Source organism: Plasmodium sp. gorilla clade G2, assembly GCF_900097015.1.
Source record: "Plasmodium sp. gorilla clade G2 genome assembly, chromosome: 11".
NCBI lineage: Eukaryota > Apicomplexa > Aconoidasida > Haemosporida > Plasmodiidae > Plasmodium > Plasmodium adleri (nom. inval.).
In genome coordinates this window covers 147,201-172,227 of record NC_041703.1, presented here as the reverse complement: position 1 = coordinate 172,227, position 25,027 = coordinate 147,201, and the positions used below count along the sequence as shown (strand labels likewise).

The following is a 25,027-nucleotide window of genomic DNA, read 5'->3' as shown; positions in this document are numbered from 1 at the left end:
AATGGTTATAAAATATATCATGAAAATTTATATGTTTCATTTTTTGCATGAACAGTTCAGGTTTTTTTTTTTTTTTTTTTCTTTTTTTTCTTTTTTTTCTTTTTTTTCGTTTTATTATTTAATATTTTATATAGACAAGGATTTGAAATATAAAACCATAAAATAACATATAATATATAACATATAATATATAAAATATATCAAGTGAAAAAAAACAAATTTGTAAACATAATATTATAATTATTATTTTTTAATCTATTATTAAATAGTTTATTTGTCTTTTATAAAATGAAAAAAAAAAAAAAAAAAAAAAAAATAATAATAAACTAAAATAAAATATAAAAAAAAATAGAATAGAATAATAAAAAAGACTTAATTTTTTAAAGTTAGATTTAAATGGCATTATATATATATTATTAATATATATAATAAAAATAAATCAATATATAATTAAAATTCAAAAATATTAAGTGTGTCAAAGAAAACAAATAAGATATTTATTATAACTACAAAAATATTTATATATATATATATTTATAAATATGAAATTTATAACATATAAATATGAACCTATTTTTTTTTTTTTTTTTTTTTAATCTTAAGAAAAAATTAAAATATATTGGTGGAGAGCTTTCTCATTTTAAAAAAAAAAAAAATAATAAAAAAAAAATACACATAATATATATAGAAGGTATAAGATGTAAGTTGTTTTCAATTATTAGTGTTTATAATATACTATATATATAATATATATAATATATATTTTCTTTTCTTTTTTTATATATTTAAATAAAAAAAAAAAAGAAAATATTACATTATTTTATATATAAATTTAATATGCTCCTTCTTTGTCGCACATAAATTTAAAATGATCCCTATAAAAAATAAAAACAATAAATAGTTAAGAAATTTATGTGTCAAAAAAAAAATATATATATATATGTTTACATTTTATGCATAAGAAAAAGAAAACAGAACTGACATTAACATAAAAATATATTTTATTCTTTTTATGATTTTTACCCCATAAATTTATTCATAATAGTTTGCATTTGTATATTGACACGAGCAAATTCCATATTCTATAAAAAAAAAAAAAAAATTCAATAATAAATAAAATAGGTATATTTACCAATATACATACATATATATATATATATATATATATATTTTATATATATATTATCTTTTCATTATTTTTGTTGTTACCGAAGTTAATGCATATTGTTGGTTAGCTATGGATGCTTCCACATCTTCTGATGTTAAGTTGAATTCTTCTTCTACTTTTGCACTTACGATTGATTGAATGACTAAATAAAAAAAAATATTATTACAAAAATGTGTATAAATATATATATATATATATATATATATATATATATATATATATATTATTTATTTAATTAGTATGTTTTAATTAATTTACCTAGTGCTATTAATTTTGGGTCTAATTCATTCTTATTTGGTATTTTTTTAAATTCAGGATCTATTTTATATAATTCGTTTAACATAAAATGATGTATTTCAATAATTTTATCAACACTCAATGTTGCTGTTTCACTCATGTTGGAATAATAGCTATAAAAAAAAAAAAAAAAAAAAAAAAAAAAAAATTAAATATATATATATATATATATATATATACATTTATGTTATATAATTTAAATGAACTGAAATAATTTTAATAATTAACAATACATCATTATGTGTAACATATATAAATTTATTTATGTTTATTTTTTCTTCTTACTTTTCTTGAGATGACATTAGTTTTGAGACAGTCTCTTTAACCTCTGAAATAAAAATAATAAAAAAGGAAAGTTAAAAAAGAATTACATATATTTTATTTATTTTAAAAGGAGCTAAAATAATAAATAAATAATAATTAAATAATAAATAAATAATAAACAAATAAATAATAAATATGAATCATTTAATTTTCAAACCTGGATCGAAGTGATAACTTTCAACGACTTTATCAAATTCTGGCATTTCGATTTGATATTTTCCTAATGGATCTATTGTATTGTAAGTTTTTGCAACATTGTAAACAGCCATAAAACTATAAAAAAAAAAAAAAAAAAAAAAAAAAAAAAAATATCAAAATTTGCCTGAACTGTTCATGCAAATAAATATAATAAATTTATGCAAAATATATAAATAAATGTAAATATATATATATATATATTATATAATATTTTTTCATCATACTCATAATCATTATTTTTGGCAACTACTATAAGATCTTTAACAATATTTTTCATATCTGATTGTAACTTTAGCATTTCATTTAATAATTGAAGTAAATCTTCTCGTGTCATCTAATAAAAAAAAATAAATAAATAAAAAAAAAAAAAAGATAAGTATTAAAAAGGTATAGGAATTATATAAAAAATACAACTTTACAAAAGGAATAAATATATATACATATATGTGTTGATATATATTTTTTTTTAAATACCGAATCTCCTTTTATAATTCTATTTGAATCTTTAGATAGTTTATTGTCTTTTTTTTTTTTTTTGTCATTTTCATCATCATTATCATCATGATTATCTTCGTCCTTCATTAACATATATGTTAAAGCAACAACTGCTGCTGCTCCACCTATAAAATAAATTAACACAAATAGGTGTACATATATATATATATTAAAGATGATTAATACATAGAAATATGCAAATGTTTAAATTTCATTCGTATGTGTACATATTAAATATTTATATAAAAATTATGTTTAGACTTTTCTATTTCTATATATTTTTTTTAATACCTGCTAAACTTAATGCTTTTTTCCAGTTCATGATGTTTTATTATTACTTTAATAATTTAACAAATTATAACTGTTTATATAATATTATTTATTTAATATTTTTTTTGAATAATCTGTAGATGTAAAATGAAATAAAAACAAATGAAAAATGGAAAAAAATTTATTCAAATGAATATATATATGTATATATATATATGTATATATATATATGTATATATTTATATATATAAACATATATACATCATTCATAATATATATATATATATATATATATATATATATATATAATATTATATTTATTATTAATTACCCTATTATAATATTATTTCAACTAAACTTTTTTTTTTCCTATATATATTTTATATTATTTATATTATAAAATATATATGATAAACCAAAGAAAAAAAAAAGAAAAATCAGTTGAATATAATAAAGTAAAATAAGATTATATATATTTTTTTTTTTTTTCTTCTTTTTTACAATATGAAAATTTTTTTCTCTCCTTAATTTTTAATTTTATTATTATTTTTAGTTTAATAAAATATAATATATATATATATATATTTATATATATTATATTGTTATTAAAAAGAAGAGGGGGTGGGGGAAAAGAAAATAATAATAAAAATTAATATTATATATATATATAAATTATCATAAAACTCTTAATTATAAAAAGAAAAAAAAAAAAAAAAATTAAATAAATATATAATATATATATATATATATAATATATTTACAAATACAAAATGTTAAGTTTAAAAATATAATATATTAATTTACCTATAATGTATTATTATACATAATAATAATGTTATTATATTATATAATATAATATATATATATATATATATATATATATATATATTAATATTTATTATTTTACTTTTGTGAAAATTTTATTTACATATTTATAATATATATATTATGTACATTTTATAAATAATTTATATTATATTCATATACATGTTATTTGTTTATATATAATATAATATTAATAATATATATATTTATTGATGCAATTTTATTATAATGATATTATAATATTAAAAATAAATAAAATTATATATATATATATATATATATATATATATTTACATTTATATGCATATTTTTTAATTGTAATTTTTTTTTTTTGTTTTTCTATTTAAACAAAAAGAAAAAAAAAAAAATGTTATATAAATAAAATTAAGAATATATATATATATATATATATATATATTAAATAATAGTTATAATCAATTTTGAATACGTGATATTGAATGTTACCATATGGAAGAAAACAAATAAAAGAAAAGATATAAATTTATGTTATACGTAATTTTTTAGTAATATAAGTATAGGAAAAAAAATTATGTGTAAAAAAAAAAAAAAAATTATTATTATTATAATAAATATTATTTAATTGAATCATTCAATGTGTAACAATAATATCAAGTTATTTTGTAAATGTAAATAAGGAAAATGAAACATGACAATATAAGATTCATATAATTTTATATATTTTTTGTATTTTATTATATTCTAACTTTTATCTCTATGTACAATTACTTTTTGGGAATTCTTTTTTATAATTGTTTATTTTATTTTATTATTTTTTTATTTGGATTTCTATTAAAATATAAGATTGTTACACATAAATGAAAATAAAACGACATATATATATATATATATATATATGTGAAAACCAAAAAGGATATATTTTGAAAAAAGAAAATAATATAATATGGAAAAAATTAAATTATGTTTGATACAAATGAATCACAATAAAACCATAATGTTGTGATATATATATATATATATATATATATATATATATATATATATATGTATGAGAATAATATTATTGAACGAAAAAAAAAAAAAAAAAAAACAATAAAATAATACATAATATATAAGTAATTATAATATATATATATATATATATATATATATATATATATATATATATATTTTATTGGATTATTTTTTGTTATCCTTTTATGACGGCTACAGGTTTTAGACGAAAACATTTATTTGATATCCCTGCATCGTGACACGTTTGAACAACATCAGAAACATTTTTATATGATTCTGGTGCTTCTTCCATAATTAATTTAGGAGATGCAACACGTATAGAAATATTTTGTTCTTTTAATTTATGCAGTACATCTACATAACTTAAAGTATTTCTACTTTTATTTCTACTTAATGCTCTACCAGCTCCATGACATGTGGAACCAAAGGTTGCTTGCATTGCTTTTTCATTTCCTGTTAAGACATAAGAATAGGTACCCATGGTACCTCCTATTAATATTGGTTGACCACAATATTGATAATCTAATGATACAAGTGGATGAAAAGGTGGGAATGCTCTTGTAGATCCTTTTCTGTGTACTAATAATTTTTTAATTTTTCCATCTATATAATGTTCTTCAATTTTGGCTATATTATGTGATACATCATATATTACATGCATATCTAGATCATCTGGTGATTGATTAAAAATTTTTGAAAAAGTTTGTCTAGCTAAAAATGTCATAGATGATCTATTAATCCATGCAAAATTACAAGCAGAACCCATAGCTTTTAAATAATTTTGTCCTTCTTTTGAATGTATAGGTGTACAAGCAAGTTGTTTATCTATAACATTAATTTTATATTTATTCATACTTTTTTCCATCTCTATTAATGCATCTGTAGCTATTTGATGCCCTAGACCTCTACTACCTGAATGTATCATAATACATACTTGATTTCTTTTTTCAATACCCATTAATTTTGCACTTTTTTTATCATAAATTTCATCTACAATTTGGACTTCAGCATAATGATTTCCTGCACCTAAGGTTCCCATTTGTGTAATTCCTCTTTTCTTTGCTCTTATAGAAACATAATTACTATCAGCATAAAGACTTCTACCATTATCTTCACAATTTAATTTATCTTCAATCCATGAATATCCTTCTTTCACACACCAATCCATTCCTAAACATAAAGCATCATCTAAATTATCTTGATTACATAAAATAAATCCTTGTGATCCTACACCTACAGGAATATGATTAAATAATAATTGTGTTAATTCTTCTTGTTTAGGTTTTATGTCCTCATAATATAAATTTGTACGTATTAAACGAACACCACAATTTATATCAAATCCTACACCTCCTGGAGATACAACTGCTTTCTCATCATTCATATCAAATGCTGCCACATTTCCTATAGAGAACCCATAACCTGCATGTACATCTGGCAATGCTATAGATGCTTTTACTATACCTGGTAATGTAGATACATTCGCAATTTGCATTACTGCTGGAAGAAATGTTGAATTCTTATTTAATTCATATGTTGCTATTTCTTCATCTAATAACATTTTTAATTTCTCATTTACATATATATGTCCTTCTACATTCATATCATTAACCAATCCTTTTTTTATTTTATATAAATTCTTTTCATTCGTTTTTTCGATATAGCTAGAAATATCACGTTTTGGGGGTCCCCTCATTGTCGTAAAAATAAAAATATATGTATATAATTAATGTTTTATTTATTATTTATGTAAGTTTTTACTATATAATCTTAAGAGGCACCCAAAAAAAAATAAATAGATAAATAAATAAATAAATATATATATATATATATATATATATATATTATATATTTATATAATTCTTGTATTCCTCTACAATTTTTAATTAGAACGTATTTCAAGTTTTATAAACATTTATTTATAATTACAATTTCATATTATGACAATGGACCTTTTTTATTATCATAATTAGGCATATTTATAAAAACTCATAATATATTGCATTATATAAATATTTGTTATATATATATATATATAAGATATATTTATATAATATATTTCTTTTTATGGTTAATAACTTTTTTAAGCATATAAATAAAAAAAAATATATACATATATATAATATATATATGATCATATCATTTTTAAAATATATATATTCTCATGTTCATTTAAAAATTTTATATTTTTTATTAAACAAAAAAAAAAAAAAAAAATTATAGGTTATACATTTAAATACATATAATATATTTTTTATTAAATAGAATAAAGAGGAACAAAAAGATATAAAAAAAAAAAATATATTTTTTTTGGTAAAAATAAAAATGTATTCCTTATAGAATAATATTATAGGTAAATAAAATATACCTATATAGATGTTATAAAAAAAAATATTGACGGGACTTCATATAATTCAATATATATATATATATATAATTTTTACTTGAACTATTTAATTATATTCAATAAGGTGTTTTTTTTTTTAATTATTAAATAGTAAACATAATTAAAAGAATAAATAAATAAATCAATAATTTATATATAAATATAGTATCTTTTATTTGTATAGACGAATTGACCAAGACTTTTTCCTCATAATTTGTTCAAAAAATATTACAATATATATATATATATATTTTTAAATAAAAATAAAAAAGGGAAGACCAATAGGGAAAAGAATTAACAAGAAAAAAATAAGATAAACATAATAACATTCTTCAAATATTTTATATTATAATATGTGACTTTAATATTTTTATTCTACATATAACCATTTTTATAAATATATATATATATTCCTCCTTATATGAAAATATTGTTGTAACCTTATTGCGAATATTATCAATTGTGATAAGTATATATATATATATATATAATAGTCAAGATGAAACTATATGATAAACATTTTTTTTTTTTTTTTTTTTCATATACCCATAAATATTTTTTTCCTTGGTTCTAATTAAATGTGATTTATATAAATATGTTTATAGAAGAATGAATAAATAAAATAAATATTAACACAACTAATAAATAATAAAAAAAAAAAAAAAAAAAAAAAAAAAAGAGAACAAACACATTATGATCAATTTTATTTCATTTTATATATATATAATAAAATTTAATACCATTATTATTTAGTGGTTATATATAAATATATGTAAACCTTTTTATTAATATTTTAAAAATTTTATCATATATATAATAATACATTGGATGAACCCTTTTACATTTATAAAATTTTCAAGGGAAGAAAAAAGCATGGGATGTATATTATTATGTCGTTTATGGTTTTTTCTTTTTTTTTTTCTTTTTTTTTTCTATATATATATATTATTTATAATATATTAAAAAAACTTATTCATTTATATAAACATGCATTTGTTGTTTATATGTATTTATTTATATATCTATAGAAAAATATTAAGGGTTTTTTTTTTTTTATTCCTTTATATATAAATATATAATATATATATATATATATATATAATTTATTATATAGGGAAAAAAAAAAAAAAAAAATTAATTTGAATTTTTTTTAAGAAACATCAAAATATATATTTTATATTTTATGTACCAAAAAAAAAAAAAAAAAAAAATTTTGATAACAACCTTTATATATTTTTTTTATATTTATATAAATATGCGCAAAGTTTTTTTTTTCTCTTGTCATTTTATATAATTATTGATAATATATAAATAATTTATAAATACATACATAAAATGAATATTTTAATAATATATAAATATAATTTATCTTTATATTTTGAAAAGATTATATTATTTTATATATTATATATAATACATATTATTTAAAATATCATTATATGGTTATATATTTCTTATTAATATATTTATTTATTTATTATGTGGGAAGATTTTTTTTTTTTTTTTCTCTGTATGTATATATGAGAACAACAACAAAAAAAAAAAATTTATTTTTAGGAGATAGAAAAAGAGGAAGCTTTTTAATATATAATGCATATATTATATATATTATATAATTAATATATTGTATATATAATATATTTATATATAATATAATAATATAACAATGTTATAAAAAATATATATTTTATTTTATATATATATATTTATTTTATATGGCTCTCCTTTTTTTTCTTGTTAATTTTTTTATAATTCTTAATAAAAAAATATATAATTAATTAATATAATATATAGATGTAACGTATAAATAAATATATATATATTATATATATATATAATAATAATAAAAAATATATGTTAATTTTTATATGCCCCATATTTTTATTATATATGAATAGAGAAAAAAAAAAAAAAAAACATTCTAATAAAATATTAATAATAAAATATTTAATATATATATTTATATACATTGTTATATAGAAATATAGAAAATAATTTTTTTTTTTATGATTTTAATTTATATAAGCGAAAAATAAGAATTTATATTGTTTTTTTTTTTTTTTTCAATTATTTTTTATACCTTTTTTTTTTTTTTTTTTTAATTTTATATTTATTATAATATTCTATATATATATATATATATATAAAGATATATATTTATATTTATTTATTATTTATTTTTAAGATTTATAATTTTTTTTTTTTTTTTTTTATAGGATTTTTGATTCCCTTTTTTTTTTAAATGTCACATATATATATATATTTATTTATTTATTCATTTTATATGTAAATTAATTTTTTTAGGGTTTATATATTATATATAAAAATTAATAATAATTTGAATGTATATATATGTATGTGTTTTGGCTTATATATATATATATATATCAATAATTTATATATTATATATTTTTTTTGTAGCTATATAGACTATAAGCATATTAATATAATATAATATATATATATATTTATTTTATATATTAGTAGTGTATGCTTGTAATTATATAAAAACACACGTATGTATATGGATTTCCATTTATGTGCCTGTTAAATATGTTTTTGTATATATATTATTAACTTTTTATATATTCTGATTAAATAAATAAATAAATATATATATATATATATATATATATATATATACATATATATATTTTTATATTTTTATATTTTTATATTTATATTTTTGTTTATAATGATTTATGAGTATCTTTTTATAATATATATAATATTTGTGCATGCGGCAAGCTGCGTGTATAAAATAAAACAGTCAGGTGATATATTATTAACTAATCAGCAGAATAGTTTAATGAATGTTAGGGTAGTAGGTAAAGACAATTCATTTAATTTAGAATTAAATAATTTGATAAAATTTCCAACAAATTGTATTCCATTTAGTACTATAGATTATAATTATAAGAAAGGAAAGAAGCATCCTATATATTATATAAAGCATGAATTTAAGAATTTAATTTTTTTATATAAGAACAATGTTAATGTTATGCAAATAATATTTCCTGATAGATTATATATGGTTGGTATAGGAGCTAATAATGGTTTGATATTAACGTTAACAGATGTAGATATTTATAGAATCGATACAAAAAAAAAGAAAGTTTTATTATCAACAATAGATCCTGGAAAATATGGACATATATTAAATAATAGAGAATTATTTTATACAGGTGTTATTTCAGATAGTGTTTTAAATAAATTTTTTGTTATAGCTGCTATAAGAAATAATTATTATATATTACATATGGAATATAATGAAGAAAATGAAACCATAAAAATAATAAATGTTATTGATAGAGTTAATGGTCAAGCTTTAAGAGTATTAAATGATATAAGTATTGTGGAGGATGTATTATATATAACAGAGAATGCTGAGAATATTGTAAGGATAAATATTAATAGAGAAAAAAATACATTTCAAGAAAAAACTATATACACATTTAATAATAATGATAAAATTGTAGGAATAAGTACAAGTAGACACACTATTTATAATAATAATAATAATAATAATGATGATAATAAAAATAAAGAGGGTGATAATACAAATGAATTAAACACATCTATAACTGTCGATTATGTTTTAGTAAATACAAAAAAAATGTTTAAAGAAAAACCCTCTTCTGAAGGTTGTTTATATTTATTAAAGATAACAAATGATAGTGTTGAGAAGTATACAATAATTGATCTTTTTAGTAAAGATATTAATCCGTTTTATTTCTCTGTTTATGATGCACATATTTCTATTGATGAGGATTATAAGAAGAGTGGAATTGTAGAAGCCTTACATAAACAGAAGAGAAAATTTTTAAATTTTGATATCCCAACTGAAGAAAGTGAAGAAAATCAAGAAAATCAAGAAAATCAAGCAAGTAATAATAACAGCAACAACAATAATAATAACAACAATAACAATAATAATAACAGTGTTGTTAAAATTGTTTGGACTAACTATTATAACTGTAATATCAATAAAGGTATTGTTGATCTACGTCATATTAAGATTGACGATGAAAGTGAAGAAAAGAAATTACCTTTTATTAATATTACTAATCAATATAGCTTAGCCCCACATATTAGTGCTTCTAGTTATTGCTCAAGAAAAGAAAAAATATTTAATGATATATGTTATTATGATACAAGAAATAATTATGTTAGTTTATTAAATAGATCAGAAGAATATAATTTGAAATATCAAGGGAATTTTCTTTTTGATGGTTATAAAAATTATTTAGGTTTTGATTATAAATCATTTAAAGATATACATATTATAACATATCCTATAAATAATATGTTATATGTATATTTACCTAAAGGATTTGTAACTATAAACATACCACAGCCATATGGTATATCTATAGATTCAAAGAATAGTTCTAATAATAATGTAATTGTATATATTACAGGAAATGATGATAATTATAATTATATTAATAAATGTATTATTAAAAAAAGTGAAAAGGCATATGATTGTTATGTTGTAAATAAAAAGAAAAAAGAAGGAAATGAACTCTTTCAATATATTTCTTATATATCTTATGGTGATAATGAAGATAAATTATCTACCTATATTTATGTAACTAATAATAAAAAATCTATATACAAATTAACAAAACAAGAAAATAAATGGAATTTAGAAAAATGGTTTAATCTAGATAATACATCTATAAGAATAGGACCTATTGCAACATCATTAAATTATTTCTATGTACAAAAAAATGTATTAGATGATCTAATAAAAAAATATCCTGATTCAACCCTATTGTCCAAATTTAAAAATGTTAATGAACAAGATCTACATATAACAGAAGATGGATATATTTTCTTGACCTTATTCCATACAGTTATATTCTCTTCAAATAATGATGCATATGGAAATGACAGTGGATCAACCATACATTTCTACACATCTATCTTGAAAGAAAAATTCTATCAGTCCTTTGGTGTAGACAGTATAATATACAACATAGAAAATGATTCAAAGTTTAATTATTATTTAAGTTAACAGATAAAATTATACTATTAAAATGGATATATATATAGATAAATAATATATATATATATATATATATTTATATATTATTTATCTTTTTTTTTTTTTTTTTGTTTTGTTTTTTGATATGATTAGACGTCTGAGCTTCATTTAGACCAAAATGTAAATATAAAAATATATATATATATATATATATATTTTTATTTTGTTTATATTTTCTTTAAAATTTACATGTTATCTATAATTAAATATTTTTTTAAATTAATTTTTTTTTTAAATAATTATAAAAATTTTGTTATTTTTCCTGACTTGTCAAATTGGATAAATATATATATATAAAAAATATATATGTATATTTATTTATTTATTATTTCTTTTCTTTTTTTTTTGTTATAAAAAAGAATAAATTAAAATATATAATTGTATTATATGTATTTGAACTTTTGACAACTTAAAAAAAAAAAAAGAAAAAAATTGATTTAAAAAAAAAAAAAATATATATATATATATATATATATAATTAATAATTAGAATGACTATTTTTTTTTTTTTTTTTTTTATTTATGAATCTGAATCAACATCACTTAATGGGTCATTATTCCATGAGCATAAAAGGACTTTTTTAAATTCATTCATATCAATAACGTTGTCGTTGTTTTTGTCTGCAAAATGTATCATGTTGTTAAGCTCGGAATCGCTAATATTTTCACCTAAAAAGAGAACAAATAAAATATATACATATATATATATATATATATATATATATATATATATATTTATTTATTTATTTTTTTTTTTTTTTTTTTTTTTTTTTCCATAGCTACCTATATCTGTGCATACTTTTCTTAACGATTGCAGTGTTATTTTGCCTGACAATAAAAATAATCATAAAATTGAAAAGTTAATTATAAATATATGATTTAATATATATATATATATATATATATATATATATATTTATTTATTTATTTATTGATTTATTTATTATTATAACCTGTATCATTTGGATCGAATAAAGAAAACATCTGTTCAATTTCTTCATCATTATATCTTGTATGTATATATTTTGTAGCTATCTCAAAAAATTCATCAAAATTTAATTTCTCATCAATATTTTTTTTTATCTCCAGAAAAATACTTTTCACCTGTTCTTTTTTAAAATTTAAACCTAATGATTTTAATGCGAAATAAAATTCTCTAATATCAATGTAACCACATTTGTTAGTATCAAATAAAGAAAAGCATTCATAAAGCTCTTTCTCAACATCTTCATTGATAGTAATATTTGTGTTATCATTAATTATCATTGTGTTCAAATTAAATTACACATAAGACATAAATACAATAATAAAATAAAAAAATAAAAAAATAAAAAATAAAAAAATACATATATATATATATATATATATATATATATATATATGTGTATGTGTATGATTTATCTATACTTTTTATAATTACATTGTAGTTATATTGATATATACACATATATAATATATATATAATATATATATATAATATATATATATATTTAAAGTGACGTGAAATAAAAAATTAAATAAGAGGGAATACACACATATTATATAAATTCACCTTATATTTGTAACATTTTTTCAAAAAATAAACAAACAGGGCAATATGTTTTTCATACATAAATATATATATATATATATATATATTATATTATATTTTTTTTATTTTTTATTACATTTATTATTTTAAATAAACATATAAAATAATTATGAACATGATTAACCTATCTTTATATAAAGTAAAATTTTTACATAAGTGAAAAAAAAAAATTATAAAACAAATAAATAAATATATATATATATATATTAAGACATAAAAGATATATCACAAATTTATATTTTCATTCCAAAAAATTCAGAACAGAGTGATATTATTTTAAAATATTTTTTTCTTTCAAATGATAAATAAAGAAATAATATATATCAAATATTTTACCCCTATTTTACTGTGCGTACTTTTTTTTTTTTTTTCTTTCTTTTTTAAAAAACCTCATATATATTATTAATTATTTATATGAATATAAAAAGAACAGTTCAATAAATTTATTATACAACAATAAATAAATATAAATATATAAATATATATATATATATATATATATATATATATATATATATTTATTTATTTATTCCCCCTTTTATGTCTTATTAATTATTATTCAGATGTGAGAAATACCTTTTACATTTAATCTTAATTTTTCTTGCAACAACAAAACTTTATTTTTTATATATTTTTAAGAAGAGAATGGTTATAATAAAATATATAAATATATAATTTTATAAAATATCTTATACCTATGAATATCAAATATTATTAAGCCTTTATATATAACCTTAAAATATTCTCAAAAGAATATTATATTATTTATTCTATATATATATATATATATATATATATATATATATATAATTTTTAATTTACTTTTCCCTTTACATTTGTGTTATTTTTCAGTTGTTACGAACATTTTTATACTGAAAAAAAATATATAAAACCTTAAATATATATATATATATATACATAATATTTATAATTACATTATTATAAAAAAAAGAATAAATAAATATATTCGATATTTAATTATTTTTTTATAAACATTTAATTCTTTAAATGGTATATATATAAATAATAATATATTCAAAATATATTATATATAAATTTTCAATTACTATAAAAATATATATATATTATATATATAGTATAAGAAGTGATTTAAGTGTATTGGAAGCCCCTCTGCTACAAATCTATACAATATATTAAATAAACATATAATATTTTATTATTTGAATCATTTATATATATCACAAATAAACGAATGATAATTTAATATCAAAAATAAAAAAAACGTGAAAGATTTTTTTTTTTCTCAAATATTATATATATAAATAAGTATAGGATTTTGTTTCGTATATGTAAAATATATTTAAATTAAGAAAGGTATAATATAATGTTTTTTTAAGGGGTAGATAAAATTGTATAACAAAATATATACATATATAATATAATATATATATTATATATATATATATATATATATAATAATCCTTTATATTTATTACATATATAAAATAATTTTATATAATATAATAATAATGTTTACTAATATTTTAAATAATACGAAATTTAATATAGTAATAATATATATGTTATGCCCATATATATTGTAAATAAAAAATATGTAATATTAATATTTATATATATATAATACATATATAAATTAGTTCTTTTATTTATAAATATATATATATATATATATATGAGGAAAAAAATAAAATATATTTATATGTAATATAATATATATATATTATATTATATAAGAAATAGTTTCTTATGTAATTTTTCATTTTAATAAAAAAGAAAAAAAAAAAAAAATTATTATGAAGAATAAAAAAAAATAGTTAATTAAAAATAATTATAATGTTCCATCCTTAATTTTATAAATTTTTTTTTTCTTTTTTTATAATATATTGAGAATTATAATAATACAAATATATTATTATATTTATATTTTATACATATATATTTTTTTTTTGAAATAAATATATTTTATAAAGAAAAAAAAAAAAAATAAGAAAACCTTAAGGAATATTATTTCCAAAAAGAATTTGAAGTAGAAATAAGAACCTCAACAACTTTTTTATAAATCTTAATAAAAAAATGGTAATTATAAAAATAAGAGAAATAATAATGTTATATAATATTTTGATAATAAGAAAATAAAAAGGAATATATAAATATATATATATATATATATATATATATATATATATAAATATATGTTAATATAATGTTTTATATATGTATATGCTTAAATAAATGTAATCATAATGAATATTATAAATAGTAATTATATATATACATTTATATATTTATAATCATTATAGTCCTATGTTTGTATGTTCTTTATATATATTATAATGTTTCTTAATTTTATCATATTATTCATATGCATAGCTCTACATTATTGTTGTATATAAAAGGAAGCAGTTATTCTTATATTATATATATATATATATATATATATATATATATGTGAATATGCTGTTTTGTTTTTTTGCACATCATTTGAGCATATGCTATTTTTTTTTTTTTTTTTTTTTTTTACCTGACTTTGCAATAATTTTTTTTTTTTTTCTCCTGAATGTGCAATAAATTTTTCCAAATGGCTACCTAATGTATAAAATATTTATATATATATATATATTTTTTTTTTTTTTTTTTTTTTTTTTATTATTTTAGGGTAAAGGTATTAAAAAACACTTAAAGAGGGTGAATGCCCCCTCCCACTGGATGTTGAATAAAATGGGTGGTCAATATGCCCCCAAGACTAGCAGTGGACCACATAAATTACTTGAGAGTATTCCTTTAGTAATATTATTAAGAAATCGTTTGAAGTATGCTTTAACTTTTGATGAAGTAAAGATGATATTAATTCAAAAAATCGTAAAGGTTGACAATAAGGTAAGAACTGATTGTACATTTCCAGTTGGTTTGATGGATGTAATTCACATAACAAAATCAAATGAATATTTCCGTCTTTTATATGACATAAAGGGAAGATTTGTACCACATAGAATTACAAATGAGGAGAGTAAATATAAATTATGTAAGGTAAAAAAATTATTATTAAGGAAAGGAAGATTATCAATAGCTGTAACTCATGATGGTAGGAGTATACCTTATGTCCACCCAGAAGTCAAAGTAAATGACACAGTACGTTTGGATTTAGAAACAGGAAAGGTATTAGATCACTTAAAATTTCAAGTTGGATGTATGGTTATGGTAACAGCTGGACACAGTGTAGGTAGAGTTGGTGTTATATCTTCCATAGATAAAAATATGGGTACATATGATATTATTCATGTGAAAGATTCGAGAAATAAAGTTTTCGCTACAAGATTGAGTAACGTATTTGTTATTGGAGATAACACAAAATCATATATTAGTTTACCAAGAGAAAAGGGTATCAAATTGGATATTATTGAAGAAAGAAGAAATAGATTAAAGGCCCTAAATAATTAAAATGGAAATATATAAAAAAATATATATATATGTATATGTATATATATATATATATATATATGTATATATATTTATATATTTATTAGTAGGAGAAAAAAAAAAAAAAAAAAAAAAAAAATTATATCCAAATGAAAAATATTGTTATATCATATGTTACACATTATAGTATATATAACCCATTCGTATATTATATGTGCTACATTATTTTAGACCCGTTGATCATATTGGAACAAAGAAATAATAATGTTATGATGGAAGAGAGTATATAAAATATAATACTTTTATATATATATAATGTAAATTTTTTTTTTTTTTTTTTTTCTTTTCTTTTATAATATTTAACTTATGAATTTCAAAAAAATTTTGTTTTTCGTTTTTTTTTTTTTTTTTTTTTTTTTTTTTTCATATTTTTCTAATTAAAAAAAAAAAAGTGCTATTTTACACAAAAGTAAAAATTATAATTAGGTGATAAACTAAAATCTATATAGAAAATATAAATAAAAATAAATTCTTTTATTAATTTAGTATTTTATATAAATAATATTTGTAAAAAAAATAGAACAATTATTTGATTATACAATGTATAATATGTAAAATATATTATATATATATATATTTTTAGGTTGAATAAATGTTTTTCATTTTCTCGTTCTAGAAGAAAATTAAAATATTTCGTTGTTACATATATATACACACATATATAATATATATAAAAAAATAATGTATTATATTTAATATATTAGTATTTTTTTTTTTTTTTTTTTCTTTTTTTTTCCCATTTTTTCCATCATCTGAAAATGCTCTAAAAGGATGAATGCACTATTGTTTATATGGAAAATAAATAAATATATAAATAAATATAAATATATAAATATATATATATATATAATATGTATATTATATATTTATCACTTTTCTAAAATTTTTGGTGAATATATAAAAAAAAAAAAAAATTTACAAAAGTGTCCTTCTAATTGATTTTTTTTTTTTATATCATTTATTTATTATTATTTTATTTTTATATAAATTTTATTTTTTTTTATTTTTTTTTTTTTTCTTTATTTATAAAAAAAATAATTTTATATATATATATATATCAGTTCTAATGGTATATATCTAATACGATAATATATATATATATAATATATTTTTTGAAAGTAGATTCTAAACTTATAACCTTTGAAAAATAAAAAAAATATATAATAAATAAAAATATTATATTTATATTATATATATTTTATACATATTTGTGTGTGTATATTTATTACATTTTCTTTTTATTTATATTTTTTTTTTCTTGTTCATTTTGTTCATATTATTGATTCTGTTTAATTTTTTACATTTTATTTATTTATTTTATTTTTTTTTTTTTATTTTTTATATATTTATCATTTATTTTTTATATATTTATTATTTATTTATAATTTCTTTATATTTTTTTGTTTAATTATGGTAAAAATAATAGCCTTTTTGTACTCCATTTTAATATTTTCTGTTTTTGAAAGTTGGTCATATAAATGTAATGTTGAAGGAAAAGAAGTGAAAGTAATATATACGAATGATTCTAATAAGAATAAAAAGAAGAATGAATTAAATAATTTTCAATATATATTTTTAAATGAGAATGAAGAAAATTATGATATAAGTAGTTCTGCTTTGAATGAAATAAATATAGAAGAAGAGGATATATATTTTTATAAAAGTTTTACTAAAATAATAAATTATTTTAAATATCGAATTCCAGCAAATATAAATTTTACATTTGAATATAATCATGGTGATATAATATTATTGGATAAGAAAAAAAAGGGTGTTACATGTAAAATAAATAATTTATTTTATTCAGAATCTGGTTTAAAATATTTAGATAGAAAAAATGAATTATATGTAAAAAGTGAGCCATTTGTTATAAAACATGGAAATAAAGAAAATAATACTAATAGTCAAAGTATAACAAACAACAAAAATAATAATAGTAATAATATCAATAATAATAGTAATAATAATAATTACAATAATAGTTATAATAATATCCCTTTTAATTCTTCTATGACAGAAGATGAAATAATGAACGGTGCTTGTATTTGTGAAAATAAAAATAAAAATTTTATTCCAAAAAAGATGTTATGTTTCCCCTCTTCAAATAAACAGAACGAATTAAATATAACATTTATAAAGAATGAAGAATATAAAGAACTCATGGATTTATATATGACAGGCATTAGAAAAGACAATACATATATTTTAAAAAAAATAGCTAATTATTTTAAAAGCATATTAAATTTAGATTATGATTTAAAAAACATATCTTATTATATTTTTAGTAAAACATTACAATGTAACTTACAGAATGTTTTTGCTTTACCTTATGAAAATGAAGAAGAATATAAAATGCAGAATATTATATGGTCATATAATAATGAACAAATAGCTATAAATAATAGTTTTATATATAGTAATATATTGGGAGATGAAAAACTAGGAAATAGAAATATTATATGGAGACATGAAAATAATAATATTCTAAAACATAATTTGCCTAAATGTAATAGTATATTTTTTAATGAACAAGAATATTATAATTGCTATAAAAATTTACAATATGTATATGAAATATTATTATATCAAGAAAATAATGTATTAAATAAATATATTACAAATAAATCTATTATCAAAAATATTTCTTCTGTAAATCAGTATACAGCCATTTTTTATGATGATAATGATTATGTTATATTATTAAAAGATTATAAATATTATATATCTTTTCAATTAAAAAATATTATTGACTTAGTTTTATTCAACGATTCAATAAATGAAATATCTTTTTATTATATAAATTTTGAAAGTGATAATATGTTATTAAGAATATATAAATGTGCTTTAAATAATAATGACATAAAATGTGATGACATATCTTTTATTCCTTATGAAATTAATTCTAAAGACAAATATATATATCTATCAACAAATCAGAAGAAGGATATATCATCAGTTTTTGTGAGTACTAACACGAAGGTTTGGAAAATATATAGCACTCCAAAAGATGATGATAATAATAATAATATGAACAACATTGACAATAATAATAATAATAATAATAATAATAATAATAGTAATAGTAATAATAGTAGTAACAATTTGTATAGCAGAAAACTTATCGATTCCATAAAAAATACAAACGAAGAATATTTTGGACATATTAACTGCTATGGCATAGAAGCTACATATGAAAGAAAATTCTTATCCAAATATTTAAATAATATACCTGATGAGAATGAAAATGAAAATGTTGTAGGATGTTCATACTTTAAATATTACAACAATTCATCTAACAACTTGTTAATCTCTTTTATTGAAAATAGACATTTTATTCAACGCACATTTCATGTAGTCAAAAATAAAAATATCATTGTTTCTAGTGGTACTACTAAATTAATTATAAGGGTAAACGAAGTTTTTGATATGATCATTATGTTTATTATATTTTTGGTCCTCCTCTTAAGTGTTTATTTGATATATAAACTTCTCTTTACAAAGTAAAAAAAAAAAAAAAAAAAAAAAAAAAAAAAATATACAAACATATTAAATGCAGACCCATCTGCAAGGGAATAATAATATATATATAATATATATGTGTGTGTATATGATATGTTTCATTTTTATTTTATAATATTTTTTTTTTTTAGAAAAATGAAGGTAAGACGAATGAAGCATTATTTCTTTGACGATGCAAAAAATAGTTGTCCCTCGACTGTAGGTCATTGAATGATAATAATTATCATATAAGAATGTTGATAATAAAAAGAAAATATTTTTTTTTCTAAAATACTAAATATATATAATATATATGTATATATAATATATATGTGTGTATTATAGTGTAGTCATCTTTTATCATGCTTACATTGTAAATGATAAAAAATCATCATATATAAAATAAAACCTTTATATATATATATATATATATATATGTTCATTTATTTATTATTATTTTTTTTTTTTTTCTTATATTTCATCTCATTTGCCAAACCATTAAATGCATATATCCATAAATATTTTACAATTTTATCACCATTATTTTGTTTTTAATTTTATTGAAATAAAAACAAAGGAATGTGTCTCACATATATATATGTATATATATATTTATTTATGATTTCCTTTTGTTATTATTATTATATTTTTTTTTTTTTTCGTTTATTTTTTTTCATTTTTCATTCTTTTAATTTATTATATATATATATATATATATATATATATATATATATATATATATATTGATATATATTTTTTTTTTTTTTTTTTTTTTCTCCCACCTTATTGGGTACCTCCAATTTAAGTAACACATATTTAAGGTTAATAATATCTTTGTTATTTTTAATATGAAAAATATTAAAAAAAATGAAACGTATTAAGAATATGTAGATATATATATATAAACATAATAATATAAAAAAAAGAAAGTATTTATGTATGTATTTATTATATTAATTTGATGAGGTTATATATAAGTTACCCATGATTATTTATATATAGCTTATATGTATAAGTATCAATACATATATGATTTTAAGAGAATAAATAAAAATATATCAGCATACTCTTTATTCTACAATTTTTTCTTTTCTTTTTTTTTTATCATATTTGTAATATATATATATATATATTTATTAATTTTTTTTTTTTTTTGTGTACTTATTGAGGGTTATTTTTTTTCATCAGATATAACAATATGAAAAGTGTCGACATTATAAAATGCGATATGTGCTTCTTTTCATATGATGGTTTATTTTTAATCTACACAGTTATAAATAAAATATTCGTAATACAAGTAAAAAATTTTGAACTGTATAGAATATATATAGAAAGTTATAAAATAGATGATATTATATTATCGAATGATAATATTCATTTCCTTACGTTAATAAAAAATAAAGGATGTGTATGTATTTATTCTTTTTATAAAAATAATTTAATAAATAAAATAAGTGATTATTTTCAAACATATGATCATTCATTTTTTTTATCGAAAAATAATAACATTGGTGTAGTCAAATATGAAAAGGTAATGATAAAATAAATGTGTCTAATATGTTTTTTTTTTTTTTTTTTGTATATGACTTTATATTATTTCTATAAAAATTGGATAATACAAAAAGTATATACATATATATATATATATATGTATATATATATATATGTATGTATATTTTTATGTAGCAATGTTTAAGTATATATAATATGAATAATCCAGAAAAATGTTTAATAAACATAGAAAATATGAAATATCAAAATAAAGGATATTGCTGGAATTATATAAATACTATATTTGCATGTTTAATTGAAAATAAGAAAGATATAAACATTTTGTTGTTGTCCTTATTTAATTATACTATTATAAAAAATATTAAATTTACAAACTTTTTTCCTAACGATATATTATTTAGCAGATCTGATAATATCATAGCTTATAGTAATAAAAACAAATCATTACACATCTATAGTACTGATGGGGACCTCTTATATGTATATAAGTATGCTGAAGATTTGGCAAGTAATTTTTAAAAAATGAAGAGAAAAAATATAATTATATAAAATATATATATATATATGTATATATATATATATTTTATATTATAGGTATTAATATTGTATCTATAAATAAAATGAAAAATACATTTTCCTTAGGATTAGAAAATGGATATGTATGGAACACTTCAGAGAATCATAATAATATATATATATTATATATATATTATATATTTATTTATTTTATTTATTTTTTTTTTTTGGTAGGTCAAAATTTTGGATCTGGAAAATTTTAAAGAAATCAAGTCATTCTTATTGGATAGCACAATACAGATGAACGACAAACTTGTATAAATAAAATAAATATAAATATAAATATATATATATATATATATATATATATATATATGATATTTATGGGGATATATTAATATATCATATGATTAATTACCATATTTATTTTTAATTATTGAAGAACATATATAAAGAAAACATTTCAACTAAAGATCCTATTAATGACATCCTTTTGACAAAGTAAAAAGAATGACATGAAGAGAGATAAGAATAATAATAAAAAAAAAAATATAGACATACAATATGTCCTTTTACACATTTGTGTTTTTTCTTTGTTGTTTCTAAATATCTCTTTTCTCAGATCAATTTTATTTTATTTTATATATATATATATATATATATTTTTTTTTTTTTTTTTTTTTGTCCTAATATAAATTCAAACATATTAGTATAACATCTAAAAGGAAACAAAATGAATACTTTTCTTTTTACACTAATGGTAAGTACATAGAGAAAGGAACTAATAAAACAAAATAATGATATAATAAATAACATATATATATATATATATATATATATATATATGTATAGTTATACACATAAATATGTTATGATAATACCCATTACAGTATCAGAAGGCATAAAAGAAGGAGAATACAAACTGAAGAGTGAAAAGGTCCTTTATTTGTATATTTTTTTTTATATATTCTTTTCTCGCTTTTTTTTTTTTTTTTTTTTTTTATTTAATATAAGTTTTTTTTATATTTTTTGTGTCCCTCTATAAAAATTATATAATAAAATAGTTTTACATATATAATATATAGGGCCCTGTTGGAGCTACAACAAAAGCGGGAATAACATTTTTATGCTTTAGTATTTGTGCAAATTATTTAGCTGTATTAAACGGTAAAATGAAAATAAATAAATAAATATAAATGAATATATATTTATATATATATATATATATATATATATATTATAAATATTTTCGAATGATATCCTTAAAAATGAATTATTAATATATCTTTTATATTGTTAGAAAACCATAACAATGTGGTGAGGATATACGAAACAAAAAATTATTCATGTATAGCAATATTACAACAAAGAAATAAAGTGACATTTTTAAAGTGGGATAATATATTATATAAACCAAGGTATACATTATATATATATAATATATATATATATATATATATATATATATATATATATATATATATATTGTTTATGTTTCTTTGAATGAATAAAAAGAAGAAGAAAAGGAGAGCATCACATGCTTTTATCTTTTATTTCTTCAGGCTTTTAATATGCACAAGTACATGTTATTTGTTTATGTGGCTACCTTTTGAATGTGCTGTAATTAAAATATCGAATGGTAAAAAAATAAAAATAAAACATAAATATACAGAAAAATGAAAGATAATATAATAACACATATAAAATTATATACATACATTTTTATTTTTTTTTTTTATTTTTTTCATCTCATTTATATTGAAGACTTTATGTGTAAAGAAGCAGAATGGAATAATGATGGAACACTCCTACTAACCAAAAATGATGTAACATATATAGAGAATGATAAATATATAAAAAAAAAAAAAAAAAAAATTTAAAACATTATATTTTATATATTTACTTATTTGTAGAATAGTTTAGCATTATTTTATCCAAGAAAAAAATAAAATTTGTTGAAGGTATATAAGAAAAATAAAGGGTCAGCACATATATAAAATAACAAACAATATATTTGTATATATATATATATATATGACATCTTTTATTGCATACAACCTCAATTCTTACATCTACTTTTAATTTTTCCATTTTTATTTATTAATTTTGACTTAAACTTTATTAACAAAATAATATAAAAAAAACTTTCAGATTATAAAAAAAAAAAAAAAAAGAAATAAATAAATAAATGCTTTTCAGCATAATAACAAAAAATAAGACATATACATATGTCAAAACAAATTAAAAATAAAATAATTATTTTAAAGAATGGCTTCTAGTGAAGCCTAATAATAAAAAGTTTAAATAAAATAATGTTACTTTTAAAAAAAAATATATATATAAAAAAAAAAAGAAGTAATAATTATATATTTTTGTGTATATATATAAAGGGAAAAAAAAAAAAAAAATATAATATAAATAATAATAATAATCTACTTAATGAGAA

At 16.8% G+C, this 25,027-nt stretch overlaps 7 protein-coding genes across 7 annotated transcripts; 4 read left to right on the top strand and 3 right to left on the bottom strand.

The window, feature by feature from the left end:
• Positions 1 to 832: 832 nt before the first annotated feature.
• On the bottom strand, positions 833 to 2,804 carry PADL01_1104000 (conserved Plasmodium protein, unknown function; the record flags this gene model as incomplete). The annotated part of the gene is made up of 9 exons (XM_028682493.1): positions 833 to 875; positions 1,024 to 1,082; positions 1,210 to 1,310; positions 1,427 to 1,578; positions 1,751 to 1,793; positions 1,947 to 2,062; positions 2,212 to 2,321; positions 2,462 to 2,607; positions 2,774 to 2,804. The coding sequence occupies 9 exons, from the start codon at positions 2,802 to 2,804 to the stop codon at positions 833 to 835; spliced, it is 801 nt and encodes a 266-aa protein (XP_028538765.1).
• A 1,941-nt stretch (positions 2,805 to 4,745) lies between these two features.
• PADL01_1103900 (tRNA-splicing ligase RtcB, putative) lies at positions 4,746 to 6,266 on the bottom strand (the record flags this gene model as incomplete). Its single annotated transcript, XM_028682491.1, has 1 exon — positions 4,746 to 6,266. One exon carries the CDS (start codon positions 6,264 to 6,266, stop codon positions 4,746 to 4,748), a length of 1,521 nt encoding a protein of 506 aa, XP_028538764.1.
• A 3,385-nt stretch (positions 6,267 to 9,651) lies between these two features.
• PADL01_1103800 (translocon component PTEX88) lies at positions 9,652 to 11,976 on the top strand (the record flags this gene model as incomplete). Its single annotated transcript, XM_028682490.1, has 1 exon — positions 9,652 to 11,976. One exon carries the CDS (start codon positions 9,652 to 9,654, stop codon positions 11,974 to 11,976), a length of 2,325 nt encoding a protein of 774 aa, XP_028538763.1.
• A 549-nt stretch (positions 11,977 to 12,525) lies between these two features.
• PADL01_1103700 (centrin-4) lies at positions 12,526 to 13,271 on the bottom strand (the record flags this gene model as incomplete). The annotated part of the gene is made up of 3 exons (XM_028682489.1): positions 12,526 to 12,674; positions 12,789 to 12,833; positions 12,959 to 13,271. The coding sequence occupies 3 exons, from the start codon at positions 13,269 to 13,271 to the stop codon at positions 12,526 to 12,528; spliced, it is 507 nt and encodes a 168-aa protein (XP_028538762.1).
• Positions 13,272 to 16,284: 3,013 nt separating this feature from the next.
• PADL01_1103600 (40S ribosomal protein S4, putative) lies at positions 16,285 to 17,016 on the top strand (the record flags this gene model as incomplete). The annotated part of the gene is made up of 1 exon (XM_028682488.1): positions 16,285 to 17,016. The coding sequence occupies one exon, from the start codon at positions 16,285 to 16,287 to the stop codon at positions 17,014 to 17,016; it is 732 nt and encodes a 243-aa protein (XP_028538761.1).
• A 1,449-nt stretch (positions 17,017 to 18,465) lies between these two features.
• PADL01_1103500 (conserved Plasmodium protein, unknown function) lies at positions 18,466 to 20,784 on the top strand (the record flags this gene model as incomplete). The annotated part of the gene is made up of 2 exons (XM_028682487.1): positions 18,466 to 20,555; positions 20,706 to 20,784. The coding sequence occupies 2 exons, from the start codon at positions 18,466 to 18,468 to the stop codon at positions 20,782 to 20,784; spliced, it is 2,169 nt and encodes a 722-aa protein (XP_028538760.1).
• Positions 20,785 to 21,751: 967 nt separating this feature from the next.
• Positions 21,752 to 24,530, top strand: PADL01_1103400 (conserved Plasmodium protein, unknown function; the record flags this gene model as incomplete). Its single annotated transcript, XM_028682486.1, has 12 exons — positions 21,752 to 22,084; positions 22,240 to 22,573; positions 22,660 to 22,724; positions 22,816 to 22,896; positions 23,024 to 23,082; positions 23,292 to 23,341; positions 23,472 to 23,529; positions 23,717 to 23,748; positions 23,882 to 23,999; positions 24,144 to 24,220; positions 24,346 to 24,407; positions 24,495 to 24,530. 12 exons carry the CDS (start codon positions 21,752 to 21,754, stop codon positions 24,528 to 24,530), a joined length of 1,305 nt encoding a protein of 434 aa, XP_028538759.1.
• Positions 24,531 to 25,027: the final 497 nt, after the last annotated feature.